This window comes from Podarcis tiliguerta (assembly GCF_965153285.1).
Source record: "Podarcis tiliguerta genome assembly, chromosome: 2".
Taxonomy (NCBI): domain Eukaryota; kingdom Metazoa; phylum Chordata; class Lepidosauria; order Squamata; family Lacertidae; genus Podarcis; species Podarcis tiliguerta.
The window spans coordinates 4,273,397-4,295,446 of NC_139535.1; the positions used below are offsets into that span (position 1 = coordinate 4,273,397).

The 22,050-nt window shown below is 45.3% G+C and overlaps 2 protein-coding genes across 5 annotated transcripts in view; both read left to right on the top strand.

Moving 5' to 3' along the window:
• The window catches only part of LOC310672788 (vomeronasal type-2 receptor 26-like), a gene marked incomplete at its 3' end in the record, with an annotated part of 24,963 nt that extends 14,716 nt beyond the window's left edge, over positions 1-10,247 (top strand). The window contains exons 4-8 of the mRNA XM_083430446.1: positions 73-364; positions 2,196-2,990; positions 4,135-4,362; positions 7,473-7,599; positions 9,337-10,247. Coding sequence (XP_083286572.1) covers positions 73-364; positions 2,196-2,990; positions 4,135-4,362; positions 7,473-7,599; positions 9,337-10,247 — 2,353 coding nt within the window. The remainder of the gene's footprint in view (positions 1-72; positions 365-2,195; positions 2,991-4,134; positions 4,363-7,472; positions 7,600-9,336) is intronic.
• A 1,648-nt stretch (positions 10,248-11,895) lies between these two features.
• The window catches only part of LOC310670305 (uncharacterized protein), a 53,406-nt gene continuing 43,251 nt past the window's right edge, over positions 11,896-22,050 (top strand). For 2 of the 4 annotated variants that reach the window (XM_083425450.1, XM_083425449.1), the window contains exons 1-5: positions 11,896-12,111; positions 15,509-16,099; positions 18,990-19,095; positions 19,602-19,684; positions 20,464-20,590. In XM_083425450.1, the coding sequence (XP_083281576.1) occupies positions 15,701-16,099; positions 18,990-19,095; positions 19,602-19,684; positions 20,464-20,590 (715 nt within the window). In that variant the 5' untranslated portion in view covers positions 11,896-12,111; positions 15,509-15,700. Of the gene's footprint in view, positions 12,112-13,230; positions 13,252-15,508; positions 16,100-18,989; positions 19,096-19,601; positions 19,685-20,463; positions 20,591-22,050 lie in introns of those variants that run through there. The other 2 variants (XM_083425451.1, XM_083425452.1) reach the window with 2 other exon arrangements.

The window sequence follows — 22,050 nt, forward strand, 5'->3', positions numbered from 1 at the left end:
CTTGTTTTCACTGAGAGAAAAATGGGAGGTTGTCATAACTATTTATTTATTTGCTTGCTTGCTTATTTGCAGAACTTCTCCTACAAGATACTGGCATGTCCTGTCCTTCTTATTTGCCATTCATGAAATCAACCAGGAGCCCAATCTCTTACCCAACATCACCCTCGGATACAACCTCTTTGACACCTATTTCGATGGCAGACTGGTTTCCGCTGCCATGCTAAACCTGCGTTCTACTGGAGAAAAGAGTATTCCAAACTATTTCTGTGGAACAAGGAAGAATGCATTGACTGTTATTGAAAGGGCTGAATCTGACATCTCCATCCAGATTTCAAGCATGGCAGGCATTTACAAAATCCCACAGGTATGGACTTGGATGACCACCTATTGGAGATTCCATAATAGTGGATGGTTTCTTTCGATGCCTCCCACTTTTATTTCTTGATGGAATTGTCTGTATTTGTGCCTTCAATATTTCAGCTGTAAGAAACTTCCATCCATCTTGGACTCCCTTCTCTGGGCTTTCACCCAGTAGTTCCATAAGCTTTTTGAAATCATCCTTCCTCGTCCAGAGTGCATTTCCCTTTCTTCTTTATAATGAAACCCAGAAACATGATGATTTCCCCCCCCCCCCCAAAGCTTCTCAATACTTGCCAATTCATGGAGCAGTTCCTCCCTGCTAGTGAGAGCCAAATCCAAGATAGATGATCCCCTTGCTGTTTCTTCCACCTTCTTGGAAAGGAAATTGTGAGTGAGGCAACGGAAGCATTGGTTGGACCTTACATTCTTGGCAGAGTTTGAGTTCCAACAGATATTGGCATAGCTGACGTCTCCTATTATTATGGTATCTCTCCTTTTTGTTTTGTTTTTTTAATAATATTTATTGGAAATTTAAAGTTACAAGAAAAAAAGAAGAAAGAAAAACAAGAAAAGCGAAAAAACAGAATTAACAATACAAATCAATAAAAAGAGAATAAAAAAAATACCAAACATACAATACACCTAAATCAAAAACAAGAACAAAAGAATAAATTTAAAAACAAATCCAATATTTCCATATCCTTATCTTCATTAACTTATTTTCTCGACCTCCTCACACCTCCCTCTTTTGTATTCTAATTATTAATTATCTCAGAAAATCCTTTCCATCTTTCACTATATTCTGTCCTTTAATTGTCTTAATTTATTTTGGCCTTATCTTATTATTATGGTATCTCTCCTTTTTGAATGCTTTGGTAATCTGCTCTAGGAAGGCATCCAAGTCTTCAGGAGGCTCGGAGGTCTGTAATTCTGGTCGTAAGAAGAACAAATATTTTACAGCACAATAGAGATTTAATCAATGCTCTTAATGTTACTCATATGTTTACGGTGTTATCCATATATTTTTTTTGTCACAAAAAGTTATTTCACACACAAAAAATAAGAATATTAATAAATAAAAACTAGAATGATCATCCAAAGAGATTTTTAAATATCTTGTCCCCCCTGCATAAACATATGTGGAACTAAGTAAGAGGGTGAGGACAGCAGACGAAGAGAGAAGCCCAGAGAGAATAATAATAATAATTATTATTATTATTATTATTATTATTATTATTATTATTATTATTATTATATCCCACCCTTCCTGGCCAAAGAAGAAGAAGAAGAGTTTGGATTTTATATCCCGCTTTATCACTACCCGAAGGAGTCTCAAAGCGGCTAACATTCTCCTTTCCCTTCCTCCCCCACAACAAACACTCTGTGAAATGAGTGGGGCTGAGAGACTTCAAATAAGTGTGACTAGCCCAAGGTCACCCAACAGCTGCATGTGGAGGAGCAGAGACCACAAATCTATGCCTTAGTTTAGCAGATTTTGAATTATATTCAACACCATCTCATGAAAGTGATGTTTCTCCTAAGTTTCCCCCCTTCTCTCTGGACACACACACATACACACACACACACACACACACACACACAACCTAGTGTGCTGAAGAAGAACAATATATAGGCTTAAAACCACCATTTACACTGGGCTCAGTGAAGGTAAGGAGGAGGTTCAGCCCTCATAGTGGTGTCCTCAAAGATACTTCCACTTGATCTGTTGTTGAAGTGAAAGGTTATCAATTACTCATCCTCAGCTGACAGGTTGAGCTCTTTCATGTTTTTGTTTCTTATGAGCAGATACCTGGTATTCTTTATGTCCTCACTAGGTCAGTTATGGCTTTGCCCTTGATGATAAAACTCAGTTCCCTTTTGTCTACCGGATGATCCCAAAGGAAGAAATCCAGTACAGGGGGGTTATCCAACTTCTTCTGCAGTTTGGATGGACGTGGATTGGAATCTTTACTCCAGACAATGACCATGGAGAAAGGTTCTTGAATGCCTTGACACCGTTGATGACCAGCAGTGGAATTTGTTTTGCCTTCTCAGAAAGAATACAACACATGACAGCGTACCACATGAATGAACTACCTGCCAGGTGGAGACAAGTCAATGTATATGTTTATTATGGGGACTCGTCTTATGATTTTGTGCCAATATTCCACCTACAAGAAATATTTGAAAATTTACAAGTTGGGGGTAAAGTCTGGATCACAACAGCTTTTCCAGACATCAACATGAATTTGAGTTACGATATTGATTTCTTCATGTACACCCATGGGTCTTTGTCCTTCACCATGAAGACAAGAAAATGGACAAAATGTGACCACTATGAGCCATTCTCTGACAAAATACAGGAATTTTGGGAGAAGTCATTTCACTGTTCATGTCCAGAGAATGTGCTGCCCATGAAAGGCTGGACAAGATGCACAGAGAAAGAGAAACTGGAGATTCTTCCCCAAGAGGAGATTGAAAGGGCCCTGTCTCAAGACAGCTACGTTACTTACCACAGCATCCAAGTTGTGGCACTTGCCTTAAACTCGGCATATTCATCCAGATCCAAACAGATGCTGATGATGAGTAGAGGAGAAAGTTGGGGACGTGGAAGACTGCAGCCATGGCAGGTATTCCCTTTTCTTAATTGCAACCTTAATTGTCTAATTCTGGGGTCATTGTCCTTCACTTAAATGGTGCCCCAGATGTGTTGATTCAAGTGGATGACTTCACCCTACCTGATATTAGAATTTGACCTTAGGGTTCACACTGAGTTTTTATACGTGATGAAACTGGCTCTGCTGATCTCCAAAATATTGAAGGAGAAAGTGGGTGGGCAACGACTTAAGAATGAATCTCAGATTTGATTGTGGAAAGCCAAAAGCAGTCAACTACTATGAGTCCAAATGTGACACTGGTCCCAGTTCATAGGGGATTAGAGTGTTGGAGGTGTAATAGAATGATTGGAACCTTATACCATATGTGGTGGTCATGTCCGGAAATTAAGAAATATTGGAATATGATACATGAGGAAATTAAAAAGCTGATAAAAAATATCACATAATAAAAGAGCAGAATCATATTTATTAGGAATGTTGAATGGAGACATCCCGAATGACAAAATTGATATTTTATTGTACGCAACAACAGCAGCGAGAATGTTAGTAGCCAATAATTGGAAAGGAAATTATGTTCCAACCAAAGAAGAATGTCTGAATAAATTATGTGAATACTTGGAATTAGCAAAGTTGACTGATTTGATAAGACAAAAACCAAAAAATATAATCCAGAAAAAACGGAAATGTTTAAATGATTATTTATGTAGACAAAGATTAAATGTAAACTATTGGTTGTGTTTAGATTTATGAAAGATTTAGAAAACTTATTGATTAGAATATTTCTGTGAGATTGTATGGGAAAAATACAGAATAACAGATACAATCTTGCTTAAAATGTATATAGGAAGTGCCGTGTAAGCGACGGCAGTCAATCAATGAAATTTTATCAATGTTTTCATATTGAGATTTTTGTAGGAAAAAAATGGAAGAAATTCTTCCAACTTTCTTTTCTCTCTCTATTTTTTCTTTTCTCTTTTGTTCTTTTTTATATATGTGTGCTTATCTGAAATATATATGTATTTGCTATATTTTGCTCATATTTTGTAATAATTATGTTAAAATAATAATAATAATAATAATAATAATGGGAGGAAGAGTGCAATATACAACCAGCTTCAGTGCTTTCTTAATGCTGGTGTTTTCTCTGTCATCGCAGCTTCACCCTTTCTTAAGAAACGTCCAGTTGTTTAACACCTCCAGGGGTGGACTCTGTTCAGATGAGAATGGGGAGCTGGCAGCCGACTATGACATTGTGAACTGGGTGCTGTTTCCCAATGGGTCTCGTGGCAGAGTGAAAGTCGGGAGTGTAGAGAGACAGGCAGCCTCACATTTAAAGCTGACCATTAACCCAGAAACCATTGTGTGGCCTTCACATTTTAACAAGGTAGGCAGAATGAATTGTGTGCCTGTCCCTTTGTGACATCTATTAAGCTCAAATAACTTACAAGGGTTTATTCCGTATGATTCAGAAAAGGAACTTGTTCCTATCCAACTGATTTTCGCACTGGTCTAGGTCTATAATCTCAGGGATTATAGAATGAGCAGAGAGCCTTTTCAAGTTTATGTAGCTGAGTTATCTACTTGAGCATGTGTTGCGTGGCGAGTTCCCGCCCCCCACCAGGATAAATAAAGACACAAGACACCATAATTTAAGGTTAAATGGGCGAATTAGGCCACAACTTTATTGAATTCAGGAATGAGAGGCATTAGCTTAGGCATTGGTCCTATTGACTATCTGGCTACAGTCCATTTGCTGGAGACACGGGAAGGGTTAACACCATAGAGGGGGAGTCTCCTGCTGAGGCACGTCAACTAGGAGCTCCCCCGGGTCACCACTCTGGGGCGTGCCTTTGGCCCACACCTCCATAGGCTTCGGACAGGGCCACGCCCCCCGGAGTCCTTTATCGGACCACCCTTCGTTCACTGGGGGGAGGTGATGGCATTCCTCCCCCCCCATACATCCTCTTAACCCCTTCTTACCAATGCCTAACCGCCAATGCCGAGGAGCTGTGACGAGTTGCTACGAGGTAGGCGAAAAACCAAATGGCTGTAAATTGCCAATTGGGAAAAATTCCTACCATGCCCCTTGCGGCGACAGACCGAAGTCCATAGCAAAGTCAGAGACCTGCCTAAAGCCTACCCAAAGGGAGGGAGGGTGGGAAAACATGGGGGCTAGCCAGCGAAAAGAGGGCGAGCCCCCTCTGCACCAGCCCTAAATAGGGCAGGCCACGCCCCCCCAGCCAGCCGATTGGCTGGCTGGGGGGGAAGACGCGGCCGGGATTCCCCTGCTCTCGCGGGGGCTGAAACCAGCCCCCGCTCGTGTGGGGGTGGGCGTGAAGCCCGCAACCCCACCTCCTGGGCAGGCCGGAAGTGGCTTTCTGATGTCTGGACCAATCGGAGGAACACATTCGAAACAGGGATTTCCATCTGGTTATCTCATTGTCCCACTTGGGATTTCATGTACCTGGATCACTGCCACTATGGTTTGAATGACTGAGAGCAATGCAACAACACTCCTGGTAATGTGGGCATTTTTTTCCAGTCTGTGGATTATCCTTGTAGACATTCTTTTCTCTTTATTGAATGAAGGAACGTTTGGATGGAACGTTGGTTTTGAGACATCCCATATTGCACTTGAACCTGATATTGGTCTTGCATACATTATATAAAAGCTATATTTAAAGAAACGGCAACTTGTTTTTACATTTTGTCTTTGGAAATTTCTGTATAATTGCATACAGAGTTGTCTGAGCTGTGTTTCTTTAATGTAATATGTGCATGATCTGAGTGGCAACTGGACACTGGATTCAAAAAGTCACCAGTCACCCTTTGGCTCAGCGCCCTCCTTCCAGTGCCAATAAAACTGCCACATATTCCCTTTTCTTTCTTTCTTTCTTTTTTTTTTTTTTTTGGTTAGATAGTTTTAATTAATTTTCCAGTAAAAGACATCCAACTAACATATCAAACCATAATAAAAAAAACTAAAAAGCTAAAATAAAAAAGGTTGAATTATCTTCCGAATTGTAATTATTAATTTTATGGCTTCCCATAGTCTGAACCTTGAAGCATGTCCAAATCTCGTCCATATTGCCATATTTCCACATCTCGATTTTAACTCTCCAAACTTCCTTGTCTCTGGCTCTGCGATCCTCAGTCATGTCAGAAATCATATAAGCTTTCATGTGTCGAATACAGATTTGTTTGTGTAATATACATTATATATATATATATATACACAGTGGTGCCCCGCAAGACGAATGCCTCGCAAGACGGAAAACCCGCTAGACGAAAGGGTTTTCCGTTTTTCAATGCGCTTCGCAGGACGAATTTCTCTATGGGCTTGCTTCGCAAGATGAAAATGTCTTGCGATTCTTGCGATTTTTTTCCGCTCCCCACCCCCTTTTTCTAAGGCACTAAGCTGCTAATAGCCTTTTAGCAGCTAATCCGCTAATCCCTTAAGCCTTTAGTAGCCGCTAATAGCCGCTAAACCGCTAATAGCGCTAATAGCGCTAATCCGCTAATAGGGTTGCTTCGCAAGACAAAAAAACTGCTAGACGAAGAGACTCGCAGAACGGATTCTTTTCGTCTTGCGAGGCACATATATATATATATATATATATATATGCAGGTTTTGGTGTCCTCGGGTGTCTTCCCGTGTAAAAGTTGGGGTGTCTAGGCGACGTTTCGACGAGGTCTCACTCGTCATCTTCAGGCTGGTGCTTTCGGCTTCTTGTTACTGGAACAGAGCAGGATCTCAGTGTTTGAGTTCCTATAAATACTGTTGAGGAGGTGTGGTGTATAGCCTCCAATGTTCTGGGCAGAGAGGAGGTTCCCAGGCTAGTGTGCCTTTTCTTCTTTTGTTCCTTAATTACTTGAGGGATATCTTGAGTGATTTCTTGAGTGATTTCCTGAATCCCACTTAGGTGGGTCATTAGGTGTGGATTAGTTGCACCTCGGGTTACATCCGCTTCAGGTTACAGACTCCACTAACCCAGAAATAGTACCTCAGGTTAAGAACTTTGCTTCAGGATGAGAACAGAAATCCGGTGGCGGCAGCGGGAGGCCCCATTAGCTAAAGTGGTGCTTCAGGTTAAGAACAGTTTCAGGTTAAGAACAGACCTCCGGAACGAATTAAGTACTTAACCCGAGGTACCACTGTATATCAGTCATTTGGCAATCGATCAGCCTTCCTGGAAACCACCCAGTCCCCCCTCCGGGCCCTAGAGGGGGGACATATTCCCTTTTCTTAACAACTATTTCCTCTTGTAGCTTAGTATCAGACACATGATCTTTCCTTGGCCCTCTGCTCTGCCATAATTGGAGCAGCAAAATTATGTACGCCAAAGTACTTTCTAAGCCATGCGCTAGTGCATCAACAATATTTACCTAAAAGGGAGGGGGAGGGAAGGGAATCCATTAGGGTCATTCCAAACCCTATGACTCAATTCCGTACCCTAACAATTTCCCTTCAATGCTCCTTCACTTTATGGTTAGACAATGCCTCGCTCCAGGTGTACCGAAAGCTGCCGACCTGGATATGCCAAGGTGGTTCAAGAAGGAAAGCCCATTTGCTGCTATGCTTGTGCTTCATGTACGGAAGGGACAATCTCCACCCAGGAAGGTGGGTGACTCCAGGGGAGAGGGCATTTGAAATATACTTAGAGTCAAAAATGGATTTCATGCTCTTTATTCAGCTCATAGTGGTGAGGAGGAAATGGAAGTCCCCTCAAAGTATCTGCTTTATATACATTGTTTACACAATGGGCTGCACGTGATTGGCTAATTCCGGAATTCTCCTGTAGGCCAATCAGGTTGTGGATTCACTTCTATCTGGAGCTGGATTGGGTGGCTCCTGCAGACCAATCATACTGCTGCATTGTTCTAGGACCAATCAGACTGCTGCATTCTGAATCCTATTGTTCTAGGACCAATCAGACTGCTGCAGTTTGGATCCTATTCAACTCAGAACATAACAGCATTCCTTGGGAGAACCGAGGTAGGGCAGAGATCCAATAAAAGGCTGACAAGGAAAACAGTAAGAGAAAAAAGAGAAAGGTAGAGAGGGAAACGAAGACAGAAGTGCCTGGCGTGCTCTGGTCCATGGGGTCACGAAGAGTCAGACACGACTAAATGACTAAACAACAACAGAGAGGGAAACTGTGCACATCAAAGAATGCATGGAGGAGAGGTGGAGAGAAACAGGCACTTGGGGGAGGTAGCAGAGTACACATAGAATCAGTGGCGTAGCGTGGGGGGTGCAGAGGGGGCCGGCCGCACCGGGCACAACATCCTGGGGTTAGGGTTAGGGGGTGCAAATCCACGGGTTAGGGGGCGCAAATCCACGGGTTAGGGGCACAAATTACTTGCCTTGCCCCGGGTGCTGACAACCCACGCTATGCCACTGCATAGAATAGTAGAAACATGGTTGGAAAGGACCCCAAGGATCGTCTAGTCTAAAGCCCTGCAATGCACACTGAGTGTGAAAGGAGAAAGGTAAAAAAAAAATGGTAGGCTATTAATAAAAACGCCAAGAGGCATGTAGAGGAGAGAAGGGGTGTGTGTGCTTCTCCGTTTAGCGTTATTAGATCACTATATTCTGCACAAAAGGGGGAGGTGGAATCACAGTGCCTAGAGAACCAGTGCTTATGCTGAGTTTGAGAAAGGCTGAACTACAGAACCTCCTGCAACGTAGAAAGAATGTCATAGTTTGCATCTAAATCATGACTGTTGCCCTTAGTAGTTTCTAGCCATTTTTAATCGGCCCTAGGGAGATAACGTGTGAGAACCCCTGCCACAATGAATTACATGGTTTCAACTAGGGCCAGGGCCTTTTCAGCACTGGCCCCAATGTGGTGGAACGCTCTGTGACAAGAAACTAGGGCCCTACAGGACTTGACATCTTTCTGCAGGGCCTGCAAGACAGAAATGTTCCACCTGGCCTTTGGTTTGGACTCCGTCTGACCCTTATGTTTCCCTCCCCTTATGGTCTTGATTTATCAGCTACTTTAAAATGAGGCAGCATTTTAAATTGCATTTTAACCTGTATTTTAAATTGGTTTTCCCCCTTTTCCTTCACCCCCCTCTCTTTCCCCCCTGTTATGTTTTTACTGTGCTTTTATTGGTGTTAGCCGCCCTGAACCTATTATTATTATTATTATTATGTTAGGTTTTTTTCTTTTTAATTGCCTTGGAATGCACACTGCAGGAGAGATAGTTTGGGGGATGCTGCCCGCAGCAAATATAACCTTTTGTGATTCTAATCTCCCTCTGTTTTAAATGTGATTGGACATCTCTAAAGATACAGGCCTGATTCTCTTATTTATGTTACGGCTTCTAAATTCGCTCCTCTTCCTTTCAGATGCAGGCTATTGCACCAAATGTCCAGATGTTCAGCATCCAAACAAAGACCAAGATCAATGTGTCCCCAAGATCACCACTTTCCTTGCCTACACCGAACCTTTGGGCCTCATCCTAGCTTCCTTTGCCCTATTCTTGTCCATAACCACTGTATTTGTTTTAGGAATCTTCATTAAATACAAGGAAACTCCGATAGTCAAAGCCAACAACCGGGACCTCTCCTACATCCTCCTCATCTTCCTCATGCTCTCTTTTTCATCTTCATTCCTGTTCATTGGTCAGCCAATGAACACAACCTGCCTTCTCCGACAAACGGCCTTCAGCCTCATCTTCTCAGTTGCTGTGTCTTCTCTCTTGGCAAAAACCATCACGGTGGTGCTGGCCTTCCTGGCCACGAAGCCAGGAAACAGGGTGAGAAGATGGCTGGGGAAGACCTTTGCCAACGCCATTGTCATTTCCTGTTCCAGTGTCCAACTTGTCATCTGCACCATCTGGTTAGGGATCTCTCCTCCTTTCCCTGATTCTGACAAGCACTCCCGGGCTGCGGAGATCATCCTGCAATGTAATGAAGGATCAGTTGCGATGTTTTACACTGTCCTTGGCTACATGGGCTTCCTGGCTGCCATCTGCTTCACGGTGGCTTTCCTGGCCAGGAAGCTACCTGGGGCCTTCAATGAAGCCAAGTTGATCACCTTCAGCATGCTGGTCTTCTGCAGTGTTTGGGTGTCCTTTGTGCCCACCTACCTGAGCACCAAGGGGAAATACATGGTAGCCGTGCAAATCTTTTCTATCTTGACTTCCAGTGCTGGGCTTCTGGGCTGCATCTTCATCCCAAAGTGCTACATCATTATACTGAGACCTGATCTGAACACAAAGGAGCACCTCTCAACTAAAACAAAAGATGGCATCTGATACTTAGTTCTAAAGAAAGGGACCAGAATCCTGGCTTCCGTTGGAGGCAAACAAAATTCTCAAAAAGATACAGAATCTCCTGCTTCCTAAAAGATTTTCAGGTTCCCTGTTCTTTTTCCATACCACGTGCCTTCTCAGTAGTGGCACCCATCTTGCGGAACGCCCTCCCATTAGATGTCACGGAGATAAATAACTATACAGCTTTTAGAAGACATCTGAAGGCAGCCCAGTAGAAAGGATCATGCATGAAGTAATCATGTAAATAATGCTATGAAAGTGCCTTGAAAGGTATGCTTTTTGCTCACTCTTTGGAGAAATTCCACTCGGCCAATTTGAGTTGCAGCTTGAATAAAGCTGTGCTTTTTCCACATACTGTTGTCCTCATTGGCTTGAAGAACCAGTGTAGCCTAGACCCTCAAAGGAATGACCAGACCATCTCAAAGGAATGACCAGACTACCAAAAAAGGCAATCAGATAAGGCATTATCAGATAATCTGGCAGACAGGAAAAACAACAACATTCAAATTTCTGTTGTAGATCGCCTTTTCTGTGATGTAGGTGGGATGTATCTGAGGGGTGCTCTTAGGTTACACCCCTTCTGTGATGTATGCATAATGTTTCTGGGGCTGGTCTTGATCTACAGCATGGGAATTTCAAAAGTCTTTATAAGCCCTTGCACAGCAATTTTGGGGGTCCTCTTCCTCTCCTGCGTGTGAGGGGAGCACCCTGTTGCAACAGATCAATAAAGATCAGGCTTATTGGCTGCTTTGCTTCTCAATATTCTCTGGTTGGCCTCTGTTATTTTCTCCTACCAATAGGGAACCCACGTAAGGACTCTATACAGGCTCTTGGACACACCATTAGGGAAAAAGGGGAGATTTTGTTTAAAACAGTATCCCCTTCCCACTTTTTTTTTTTTTTTAAATGTCGTGCCTCTCTCTTAAGAACCTGGGCTCAGATCATTTGAACTCCACCCATGGGTCTATGGAAGCTTTGCATCTGGTTATTGGGGAGTGTGTGTGTGTGTGTGTGTGTGTGTGTGTGTGTGTGCAATTTGCAAAATATCTGACATGGAACTGAGGAGTGTGCGTGTGTGCCTCTTTACTCTTTTTTTACCCCAAAACATAGCTGTCAGCTTTTCCCTTTTCTTGAGAGGAATCCTATTCGGAATAAGGGAAAATCCCTTTTAAAAAGGGAAAAGTTGATAGCTATGCCCCAAAAGCAAATCCCTATCTCCTCCTCGCAATATTGCTCCTCCCCAATGTTGCACCAGCCTTAACCGCCCAATCTTTTTGGCCAAGCGATCCCACTAGACCGAGGGGTGGGTGGGAGACGTGCATTCACTACGGTGCTGATAATGCCAAGGTTGCAGGTTCGATCCCCGTATGGGACAGCCGCATAGTCCTGCGTTGATCCTCAGGACCCCCCCTCCCAATTCTACAATTCTATGATCTATTCTGTGATTTCCCCCTCAGCCCCCTCCCACAGCTTTTTGAATATCCTTCCTCTCTAGGAAACTGAGCTCAAGTCCATTGGAGGACCACCGAGTGCCCCCCCTTTCCCTTGCAAAATTGCCTTCAATTAAGCTGCACTCTCCATTTGCATTGCTGCAAAATGCAAACCACCTACAGCGACACTTCAGGTTCCCTTTCGAACGCAGCCATAGAGCTAAAGCTGCAAATACAGCCGATCTCCCCCCACCCACCCATCCACCCCCACTTGGAGGGGTGTCTTTGGAGGTCGGGCGTTTGAATGGGAACCGGAAGTGAACTCGGTACCCCGCTGCCCTTTCCTATCTCTACGACCCCGTAACGAATGCACGTGGGAAAACGGCCTTCTCGTATGTCCCCCCGCCCCCGCCCAGGTGAGGAGCTGGAGAGAATTCGGGTTTGCAAAAATGGAATAGGGAACGGGTGGTGGGGGGCGAGAATACTACACCCGGGGTTGCATTCTTTGCATTGCACGACCCTTTGCAATTGCAAGCCAGGCCGGGGTCTGAAGGGGGGGGGGGCAGCTCACGTTTTGCAAAAATTAGAAGCTCCGGGGATTCGGGTGGGTGCAAGGGGGAGACAGCGGTGCACCAGAATCCGGGGGGTGGAAGAGAGCGAATTTTGCTTTTAGGTGCGTCGAGAAATGCCAGGGAGGGGCTCCTTTGCTTGCTTAAGACCCCCGATTCCTTCCCCACGGCTATCCGGCTGGGTTGCATTGCCTGCCTCCTGGCCACGTAAGACGAGGCTGCCGGATCGGGCCAATGGCCCACCTAAGTCCCGCATCCTGACCAGATGCCCATTATGATGGGAAACCCGCAAGCAGGATGCAAGCACAAGAGGAACTCAGAAGCATTGATGCTTCCAGCTGTGCAGGCTAGTCATCATGGCTACTACTGTTGGATGCAGAATAATTTTGCCCAGCTTGAATCTTAAGCTAAGCAGGCCAGTGGTTTGCTTTGAAAAAGGAATGTGTTCCTATGTAAGCTGAGAAGCCAGAGCATCTGGTTTTGAATGCACTAGGTCCCTGGTTCAATCCCCGGCTTCTCCAGTTGTTGTTGTTTAGTCGTGTCCGACTCTTCGTGACCCCATGGACCAGAGCACGCCAGGCACTCCTGTCCTCCACTGCCTCCCGCAGTTTGGTCAAACTCATGTTTGTAGCTTTGAGAACACTGTCCAACCATCTCATCCTCTGTCGTCCCCTTCTCCTTGTGCCCGCCATCTTTCCCAACATCAGGGTCTTTTCCAGGGAGTCTTCTCTTCTCATGAGGTGGCCAAAGTATTGGAGCCTTAGCTTCAGAATCTGTCCTTCCACTGAGCACTCAGGGCTGATTTCCTTCAGAATGGATACGTTTGATCTTCTTGCAGTCCATGGGACTCTCAAAAGTCTCCTCCAGCACTATAATTCAAAAGCATCCATTCTTCGGCGACCAGCCTTCTTTATGGTCCAGCTCTCACTTCCATACATCACTACTGGGAAAACCATGGCTTTAACTATACGGACCTTTGTTGGCAAGGTGATGTCTCTGCTTTTTAAGATGCTGTCTAGGTTTGTCATTGCTTTTCTCCCAAGAAGCAGGCGTATTTCAATTTTGGTAGGTCTGCAAATGTCCCCTACCTGTCTGAAACTCTGCAGAGCCACTGCAAGTCAGAGTCAGTCAAATTGAGCTAGATGGACCAATGGTCTGACTTGGCATAAGGTCATTTCCAGTGTTCCTAGGTTTGCAGTCTTTATATTTTATTTCTGCCAAGGAGGAACCTGCGCCATAGAATCAGAGTTTGAAGGGACCCTGCGGATCGTCTAGTTCAACACCCTGCAATGCAGGAATAATAATAATAATAATGATAATAATAATAATAATAATAATAATTTATTTATACCCCACTCACCTCGCTGGGTTTCCCCAGCCACTCTGGGAGTCTCCTAACAAAAGATTAAAAACACAATAAAAGATCAAACTTCCCTGAGCAGGACTGCCTTCAGATGTCTTCTAAAAGTCAGGTAGTTGTTTATCTCCTTGACATCTGATGGGAGGGCGTTCCACAGGGCGGGCACCACCACCGAGAAGGCCCTCTGCCTGCTTCCCTGTAACCTCACTTCTCGCAGAGAGGGAACTGCCAGAAGGCCCTCGGAGCTGGATCTCACTGTCGGGGCTGGATGATGGGAATGGGGGCCGTGGCTGTTTAGGGCTTTAAAGTAAGGCTACCAGATTTTTTTCAATGAATCCAGGGACACTTTTCAACTTCAGTGGATTTTGCATAGGGACTGATTGTAAATCCGCAGACGTCTGCTAACCTTACTTTAAAGGTCAGCACCAACAATTTGAATTGTGCTAAGAAATGTACTGGGAGCCAATGTAGGTCTTTCAAGATCGGTGTGATATGGTCTCAGCAGCCATTCCCAGTCACCAGTCTAGCTGCCACATTCTGTATTAGTTGTAGCTATCCTATAGGGATCGAACCTGCAGCTTGGGCATTTCCACTACCACTCTTTAACAAATTGAGCCCTCCAGGCTTAAGGCTTGGGATGGGCATCAGCCGGGGTTTATGGCTTTCCAATATCAGGAGAGGCCATTTCTTCTTTGCCCCAGAACTCCAGGTGTGATGCCTCTAGCACTTTGCAGAGGCTTCTTCAGCTTGTACAACCTTCAACTGCGTCTACACTGGGAACTGTAGTTCATTAAGTGTGCTGTGAATTGTAGGGCTGTGAGGGATAAACTACAGTCACGCAGCCACAGGGCTGTATACTGTACTGCATTCTTAGCACACTTCTGTAACATCTTTTGCATGTCCCCAGATATTCCTAGTTCGTTTTGTTTTGTTTTTACATCAATACTAACTGAGTTCTTTTTTATATTTATTTTTGTTCCCTCTTTAACATAGTTGTTTAATTACGTTTAACTACTCTGAGATTTCCCCCATTGCATTAGGTCTTTAGATAGGTTCCAAGCTGCAGCGTACAGGCTTTGAAGTTTGTATAAATATATGGATTTTACGAAGCAGCAACGATCTATCCTTGACCAAAGTGAACGGACATTTTAAGGGGGTGCCGTGGAAGTGTGCAGCAGCTTTGAAAATGGTGAATTTGGTGCTGGGGATCATTAGGAAAGAAATTGAAAATAAAACTGCCCATATCATAATTCCTATTATACAAATCTATGGTGTGGCCATATTTGGAATACAGTGGTACCTCGGGTTACAGACGCTTCAGGTTACAGACTCCACTAACCCAGAAATAATGCTTCAGGTTAAAAACTTTGCTTCAGGATGAGAACAGAAATCGTGCGGTGGTGGCGCGGCGGCAGCGGGAGGCCCCATTAGCTAAAGTGGTACCTCAGGTTAAGAACAGTTTCAGGTTAAGAACAGACCTCTGGAACAAATTAAGTTCTTAACCCGAGGTACCACTGTACTGTGTATGCTCCTCACTGCAAAAAAAGGTGTTGAAGGGGTTCAGAAAAGGTCAACCAGAAGTATAGCATTTTCTACGGTACCTGAAGTCCAGAGATATCTACAAAGAGAAAAGTAGATTTTCCAGGGTTTTCCACTGTTCATCTATTCAAATCCTAGCTGCAGCTACCATCCATGTCATAAGCTGTTTTAGAACGACAAGCTTTCATAGGCCTGTTGAAGTCAATGGAAACGACAAACTTTTGTTTATTGATTTCAGCGTGTCTGCCTTTGAGTAGGACATGGTTGAAACCAACTCAGAATGGCCATCTTTTCTTGGCTGTCTCTGATTCTTATGGTCTCATCTCATTTCACTTTTCCCCACAGGAGAAGCTCTGGCAGATTGCAGGGAGTGCCCAGTTTTTTGCTTCGAAAGCCTCTTCTTGAAACAAGGAAGATGTATTAGCCTTTGCGGGGCTGAGCAGGGCGTCCATCACTCAATTCAGGAGCACCTGCGGACGAAAGTGGCCTTAGACCAACTCGGAGCAGAGAGACCATTCCTCTGAGTACAAATTGGAGATGGAAGAGGATGATTCAGCTGGGACCAAAGCCCAAAGACACTTCCAGATCACCCAGGCCGGAGGCAGTGGAGCCTTCTGGGAAAAAACAGTGTGCAAGCTCCTGAGCGAGGCCTACAGCAGCTCAGACGAACAGCAGTGGCGCTTTCACCAGTTCTGCTACCAGGAAGCCGAGGGCCCCCGGGAGGTTTGCAGCCGACTCCACCATCTTTGCCATCAGTGGCTGAAGCCAGAAAAGCACACCAAGGCTCAAATGCTGGACCTGGTGGTCCTGGAGAAGTTCCTGGCTGTCCTCCCCCCGGAGATGGAGAGCTGGGTGAGGGAGTGCGGAGCGGAGACCTGTTCCCAGGCGGTGGCCCTGGCGGAAGGTTTCCTCATGAGCCAGGAGGCAGAGCAACGGGTGAGCCACAGCAACAATTTTATTACTTCTGTGCTGTCCATCCGACTGGGTTGCCACAGTCACTCTGGGCGGCTTCTGGCAAAATATATGTCTGGAGGCGGTTGGAGGATGGATGGCGGCTAACAGGTTGAGGTTGAATCCTGACAAGACAGAAGTACTGTTTTGGGGGACAGGAGGCAGGCAGGTATGGAAGACACCCTGGTCCTGAATGGGGTAACTGTGCCCCTGAAGGACCAGGTGTGCAGCCTGTGAGTCATTCTGGACTCAACAGGTGTCCATGGAGGTGCAGATTAATTCTGTGTCCAGGGCAGCTGTTTACCAGCTCCATCTGGTACGCAGACTGAGACCCTTCCTGCCCATGGACTGTCTCGCTAGAGTGGTGCATGCTCTGGTTACCTCTTGCTTGGACTACTGCAATGTGCTCTATGTGGGGCTCCTTTGAAGGTGACCCGGAAACTACAACTAATCCAGAATGTGGCAGCTAGACTGGTGACTGGGAGCGGCTGCCGAGACCATATAACACCAGTCTTGAAAAACCTACATTGGCTCCCAGTACGTTTCCGAGCACAATTCAAAGTGTTGGTGCTGACCTTTAAAGCCCTAAACAGCCTCAGTCCAGTGTATCTGAAGGAGCGTCTCCACCCCCATCATTCAGCCCGGACACTGAGGTCCAGCACTGAGGGCCTTCTGGCAGTTCCCTCCCTGCGAGAAGCCAAGTTCCAGGGAACCAGGCAGAGGGCCTTCTCGGTAGTGACACCCGCCCTGTGGAACGCCCTCCCACCAGATGTCAAAGAGAACAACAACTACCAGACTTTTAGAAGACATTTGAAGGCAGCCCTGTTTAGGGAAGCTTTTAATGTTTGATGTATTATGGTATTTTAATGTTTTGTTGGAAGCCACCCAGAGTGGCTGGGGAAGCCCAGCCCGATGGGTGGGGTATAAATAATATATTATGATTATTATTATTTATTATTATTACACAATAAAACACCAAACATAAAAAACACGGCTGCCTTCAGATGTCTTCTAAAAGTCATATAATTGTTTATCTCCTTGACATCTGACGGGAGGGCCTTCCACAGGGCAAGCACCACCACCGAGAAGGTCCTCTGCCTGGTTCCCTGTAATTTCGCTTTTCGCAGTGAGGGAACCACCAGAAGACCCTCGGATCTGGACCTCAGTGACAGGGCTGGATGATGGGGGTGGAAATGCAAGGATTTCACTCGCATAGAGGGAGGGAAGTATTGGAGAAAATTCCCTTTGGGGGTTCAGTATGCAGGCTCAAACCAGATTCCCAATTATTCAAACTTCAATGCCTTACCAGACAGAGTCTGTGGGAGAATAGCCATTTGCCTTCACTCCTGTGTAGGAAATATATGTTGCCTTAGCTGTTCATTCTCCCCAACGAACTTCTGCCGCCCATCCAACCACAGTCCTTGGAAACTCAATCCATGAGTTGGGGCTCCCCTCCTATATGTGCAGAGGCCTCCTTGCACCTTATCTGGAATTGGTTTCCACTCCTAACATTGTTAAAGGGAAAGGGACCCCTGACCATTAGGTCCAGTCGCGGACGACTCTGGGGTTGTGGCACTCATCTCGCTTTACTGGCCGAGGGAGCCGGCGTTTGTCCACAGACAGCTTCCAGGTCATGTGGCCAGCATGACTAAGCCGCTTCTGGCAAACCAGAGCAGCGCACGGAAACACCGTTTACCTTCCCGCCAGAGCGGTACCTATTTATCTACTTGCACTTTGACATGCTTTCGAATTGCTAGGTTGGCAGGAGCAGGGACTGAGCAACGGGAGCTCACCCTGTTGCAGGGATTCAAACCGCCGACCTTCTGATCGGCAAGCCCTAGGCTCAGCGGTTTAGACCACCAGCACCACCCACGTCCCATAACATTGTTAGGTTCCTCTTAGGTTCCTGCAAGCCTTGCAGTCAAGCTGTACCCTTGCATACGTGAGACTCACCTTACCGATAATGGGTCCAGCAGAATTTCTACCTCAGAAGGCACCACACAAGGGAATTTAGGTCTGGGGACAGAAAGCATCTCTGACCAGAAAATTCATTCAGCCTTCTCTGGAAGGACATCTTGGAAGACCAGTCCCAAGTAGAGAGAGTGCTGTTGCTCTTGGGCAGGGGTCTGCAACCTTTAAGACAAAAACAGCCACTTGGACCCGTTTCCGAAGAAAAAAAAACTGGGAGCCACAAAACTCATCATTATTAAAATAACCTTTTTGTCACTTTTTAAAATTATTTCTTTGTTTGACTCCTCAGTATTACTCCTCCTCATAGAAATAAACGTTAAATTAACAAGTTACCTTTTTGTGTGTGTTCTTCACTCCCCTTCAAAACAGTGACCAGCGTACATGCCCCCTTTCAATGCAGTGACCAGCGTACATGCCCCTTACAATGCAGTGGGTGGGTGGGCGGACTAACGCACGCACCGCCCCCATGTGACGTCACAGCCAGTACAGCGCCCGCCACAGTGGGGAGTGTCGGGGCGCACAATGCGCCTCCTCCCCTCGCTAGTATCCGCCCCAGAGCCGCGGCAAAGGTGTAAAAGAGCCACATGCGGCTCCGGAGCCGCGGGTTGCAGACCCCTGCTCTTGGGTCATCTGTGCATTGTGAGACCAGGAGGCTGGACTAGATGGGCCATTGGCCTGATCCAGCAGCCTCTTGTATTTTTAGGAATCCACCCCTTTCCCCTTCTCTGTTGTCCTCTACTTGTTGTTTCATCTGAAGGCAGCTGTTTAGGGAAGCTTTTAATGTTTGATGCATTACTGTATTTTAATATTTTGTTGGAAGCCGCCCAGAGTGGCTGGGGAAACCCAGCCAGATGGGCGGGGTATAAATAATATAGTAATATTGTTGTTGTTGTTTTGGATGCAGGAGCTGTTAGCAGGAGGAGCCACGGAGGGAGAGGGGGCTGCAATGGGCACCAGACTTGGGCTGTTACCATTTAACGGTGTGCCGCCAATGGCTGAAACCTTATTGGGTAAGAATGAGTGCAGAATATTATTTCCACTTGGTCACTCTTTAGTCCCTCTGGAATTGTGAGTGGATTGATGTAATTCGTTTACCTAAAAAAATAAACATTGCATATAAAGCCTCATGCCACATAATTAAAAACAGATCCTTATTTCCTGATGAATAGCTTTTGTGCTATAATGTATCTTAAACAGAATACTATCTTTGGAAAGATTTTTCCTCCAAAAGCATTTTATTTTTAAAAAATCTGATTTACAGGATGTTATAGCCAATGTTCATCTCTTATTGTTAATTCTTCTTTGCTTTGTTATTTTTATTTTCTTTATCTTTTCTCTTTTATATTTTTGTGTTTAATTTTGCTGTGACTATTTGTAATGTATATGTAAGATGATATTTTAAATCAATAAGGACGAATTTAAAAAAAATTTAAAATCTGATTTTTAAAATTTATTTTTTAAAAAATCATTGATTTTTATTCACCTTGCCTCCTTGCTTCTTTTGTCTCCCTCACAGGTGGCAGAACCACCATGGAGATGTCAATTAGGCCTTCTTATTGTGATGGAGTGGAAACAGTTGCTTCGCAGTCACTTGATCAGGTAGGAGATAGAATTACCGGAGGACTGAGCCAGGCACAACCCAGGCGTCTCCTCTGCAGCTCTCCGTGGTCCTGAAAGAACCTGCCTTTCCCCCATCACTTGTGTTTAAGATGCCCCCCCATCTTGAAGGCTCTGAACACCACAAGGAAAGCTCTGGGTTTTGCAGCAGAGCCTCCAGTCTCTGCAGTCTTTTTTCGGATTGCTGCCTTAGCTATGCATAGTAACTGTTTCTAAGGTCCATGAATAATCATAGTTTAGAGGTCCCGGGCCCTAAGGAAGTCAGATTATCCTCCACCAGGACCAGGGCCTTCTCAGTGATGGCTCCGACCTGGTGGAATCCTGTCCCATGAGACCAGGGCCCTGCAGGATTTAACTTCCTTCCGCGGGGCCTGTAAGACAGAGCTATTTTGCCTGGCTTTCAATCTGAACTTAGCTTGATCTTTTATTCCCCTTCCTTCCCTCACTCTCCCCTTTTTGTGAAGATTCCCCGCTCTGGGATCCCACAGCCAATTCTCCACTGGTCTCCTCACTGGCCCAAATGGGGCTAATTTAGTCAGCTAGCGCTGGTGACCATCTAATGTTTATTGGTTGGATTTCCCCCTAAATTTGAATTCTGAATTTATTGTTATTCACGTTTCATACTGTATTTTATTCTGTTTTTTTTTTTGTTGCATCAATTAAGTGTTTAAAATTTGTGGTTAGCCTCCCTGAACCGGGAAAGGCAGGGTATAAATAAATATGTATTATTATTATTATTATTATTATTATTATTATTCCAGGACCCAGTGCCCTTTGAGGCGGTGGCTGTGCATTTCACGGAGGAGGAGTGGGCTCTGTTGGATCCGAGCCAGAGGGCTCTGCACAGAGAAGTCATGGAGGAGAACTACTGGAACCTGGCTTCTCTGGGTAAGGTTCCCTCTTTGGCCTTGGCTGATAGGTCCGGGACGCGGGAATTGCTGCAGCTCTTTATCTATATTCATGCTCATCTGTCCAGGACAGCTCATAGCTCAATAGTAGCCATTCCCAGTCAGTTTAGATAGCACTGATCTACACTGACCAATGGCCTGACCAGGTGTGCATAAATGAGGTAGCTTTCCAAGCTCAGTGGGAAAGTATCTGTCTCAATAGACCAGGGCCCTGCAGGATCTGATTTCTTTCCGCAGGGCCTGTAAGACAGAGTTGTTCTGCCTGGCCTTTGGCTTGGAGTCAATTTGATTCCCTCCCTCCCTCTCTTTCTTTTTTCCTTTCTCTTTCTGTGTTGGAACTCCTATTTGGGGACTTCCCTGGCTTTTTTCTGGCCCACGTAGGACCAGTACAGATAGCTGGCCTTGGTGAAGACTTGACGTTTTTATCCCCAAAAAAGTTTTTGATTGAGTTTCCACTAAAATGCGGGTGCGTTTTAATGTTTTAATGTTGTATTTTAATCTTGTTTTTTAAGCTGTATTTCAATCAATTGCTTTTATATTTGGTGTTAGCCGCCCTGAGCCCGGTCTTGGCTGGGGAGGGCAGGGTATAAATAAAAAAAAATATTATTATATTAGTGGGAAAGTATCTGCTCTCAGAGGGACGCAGGTGGCGCTGTGGGTTAAACCACTGAGCCTAGGACTTGCCGATCGATCAGAATGTCGGCGGTTCAAATCCCCGCGACGGGGTGAGCTCCCGTTGCTCGTTGAACTGCCAACGTAGCAGTTCAAAAGCACATCAAAGTGCAAGTAGATAAGTAGGTACCGCTCCAGCGGGAAGGTAAACGGCATTTCTGTGCGCTACTCTGGTTCGCCAGAAGCAGCTTAGTCATGGTGGCTACATGACCTGGAAGCTGTACCCCGGCTCCCTCGGCCAATAAAGTGAGATGAGCACCGCAATCCCAGACTCAGCTGCATATTCCTGCGTTGCAGGGGGGTTGGACTAGATGATCCTCAGGTTCCCTTCCAACTCTCTGATTCTATGACTGTCTCAAAGTAGGAGTGAGAATACCCAGCAGTGTTCCTCATACCTTCTCTATGCACTTCATCATGCTAGTCAACAGGAGCTTCTTAATAGTTCATTTCATTTCACTTTTAATTTGTGTACTGCTTTTCTATACAGTGGACACTCGGGTTGCAAACGTGATCCATGCGGGATGCATGTTCGCAACCCGCCATGTTCGCAACCTGCAGCGGCGCGTCTGCGCACGCGCAGGTTGCGATTCGGTGCATCTGCACATGTGCAAAGTGCAATTTAGAGCTTCTGCACATGTGCGGCCACCGAAACCCAGAAGTAACCCGTTCAGGTACTTCCGGGTTTCGGCGGGTCCGTAACACAAGAAATACGCAACCTGAAGTGTCTGTAACCCAAGGTATGACTGTATTACTATATCCAGGGTGGCT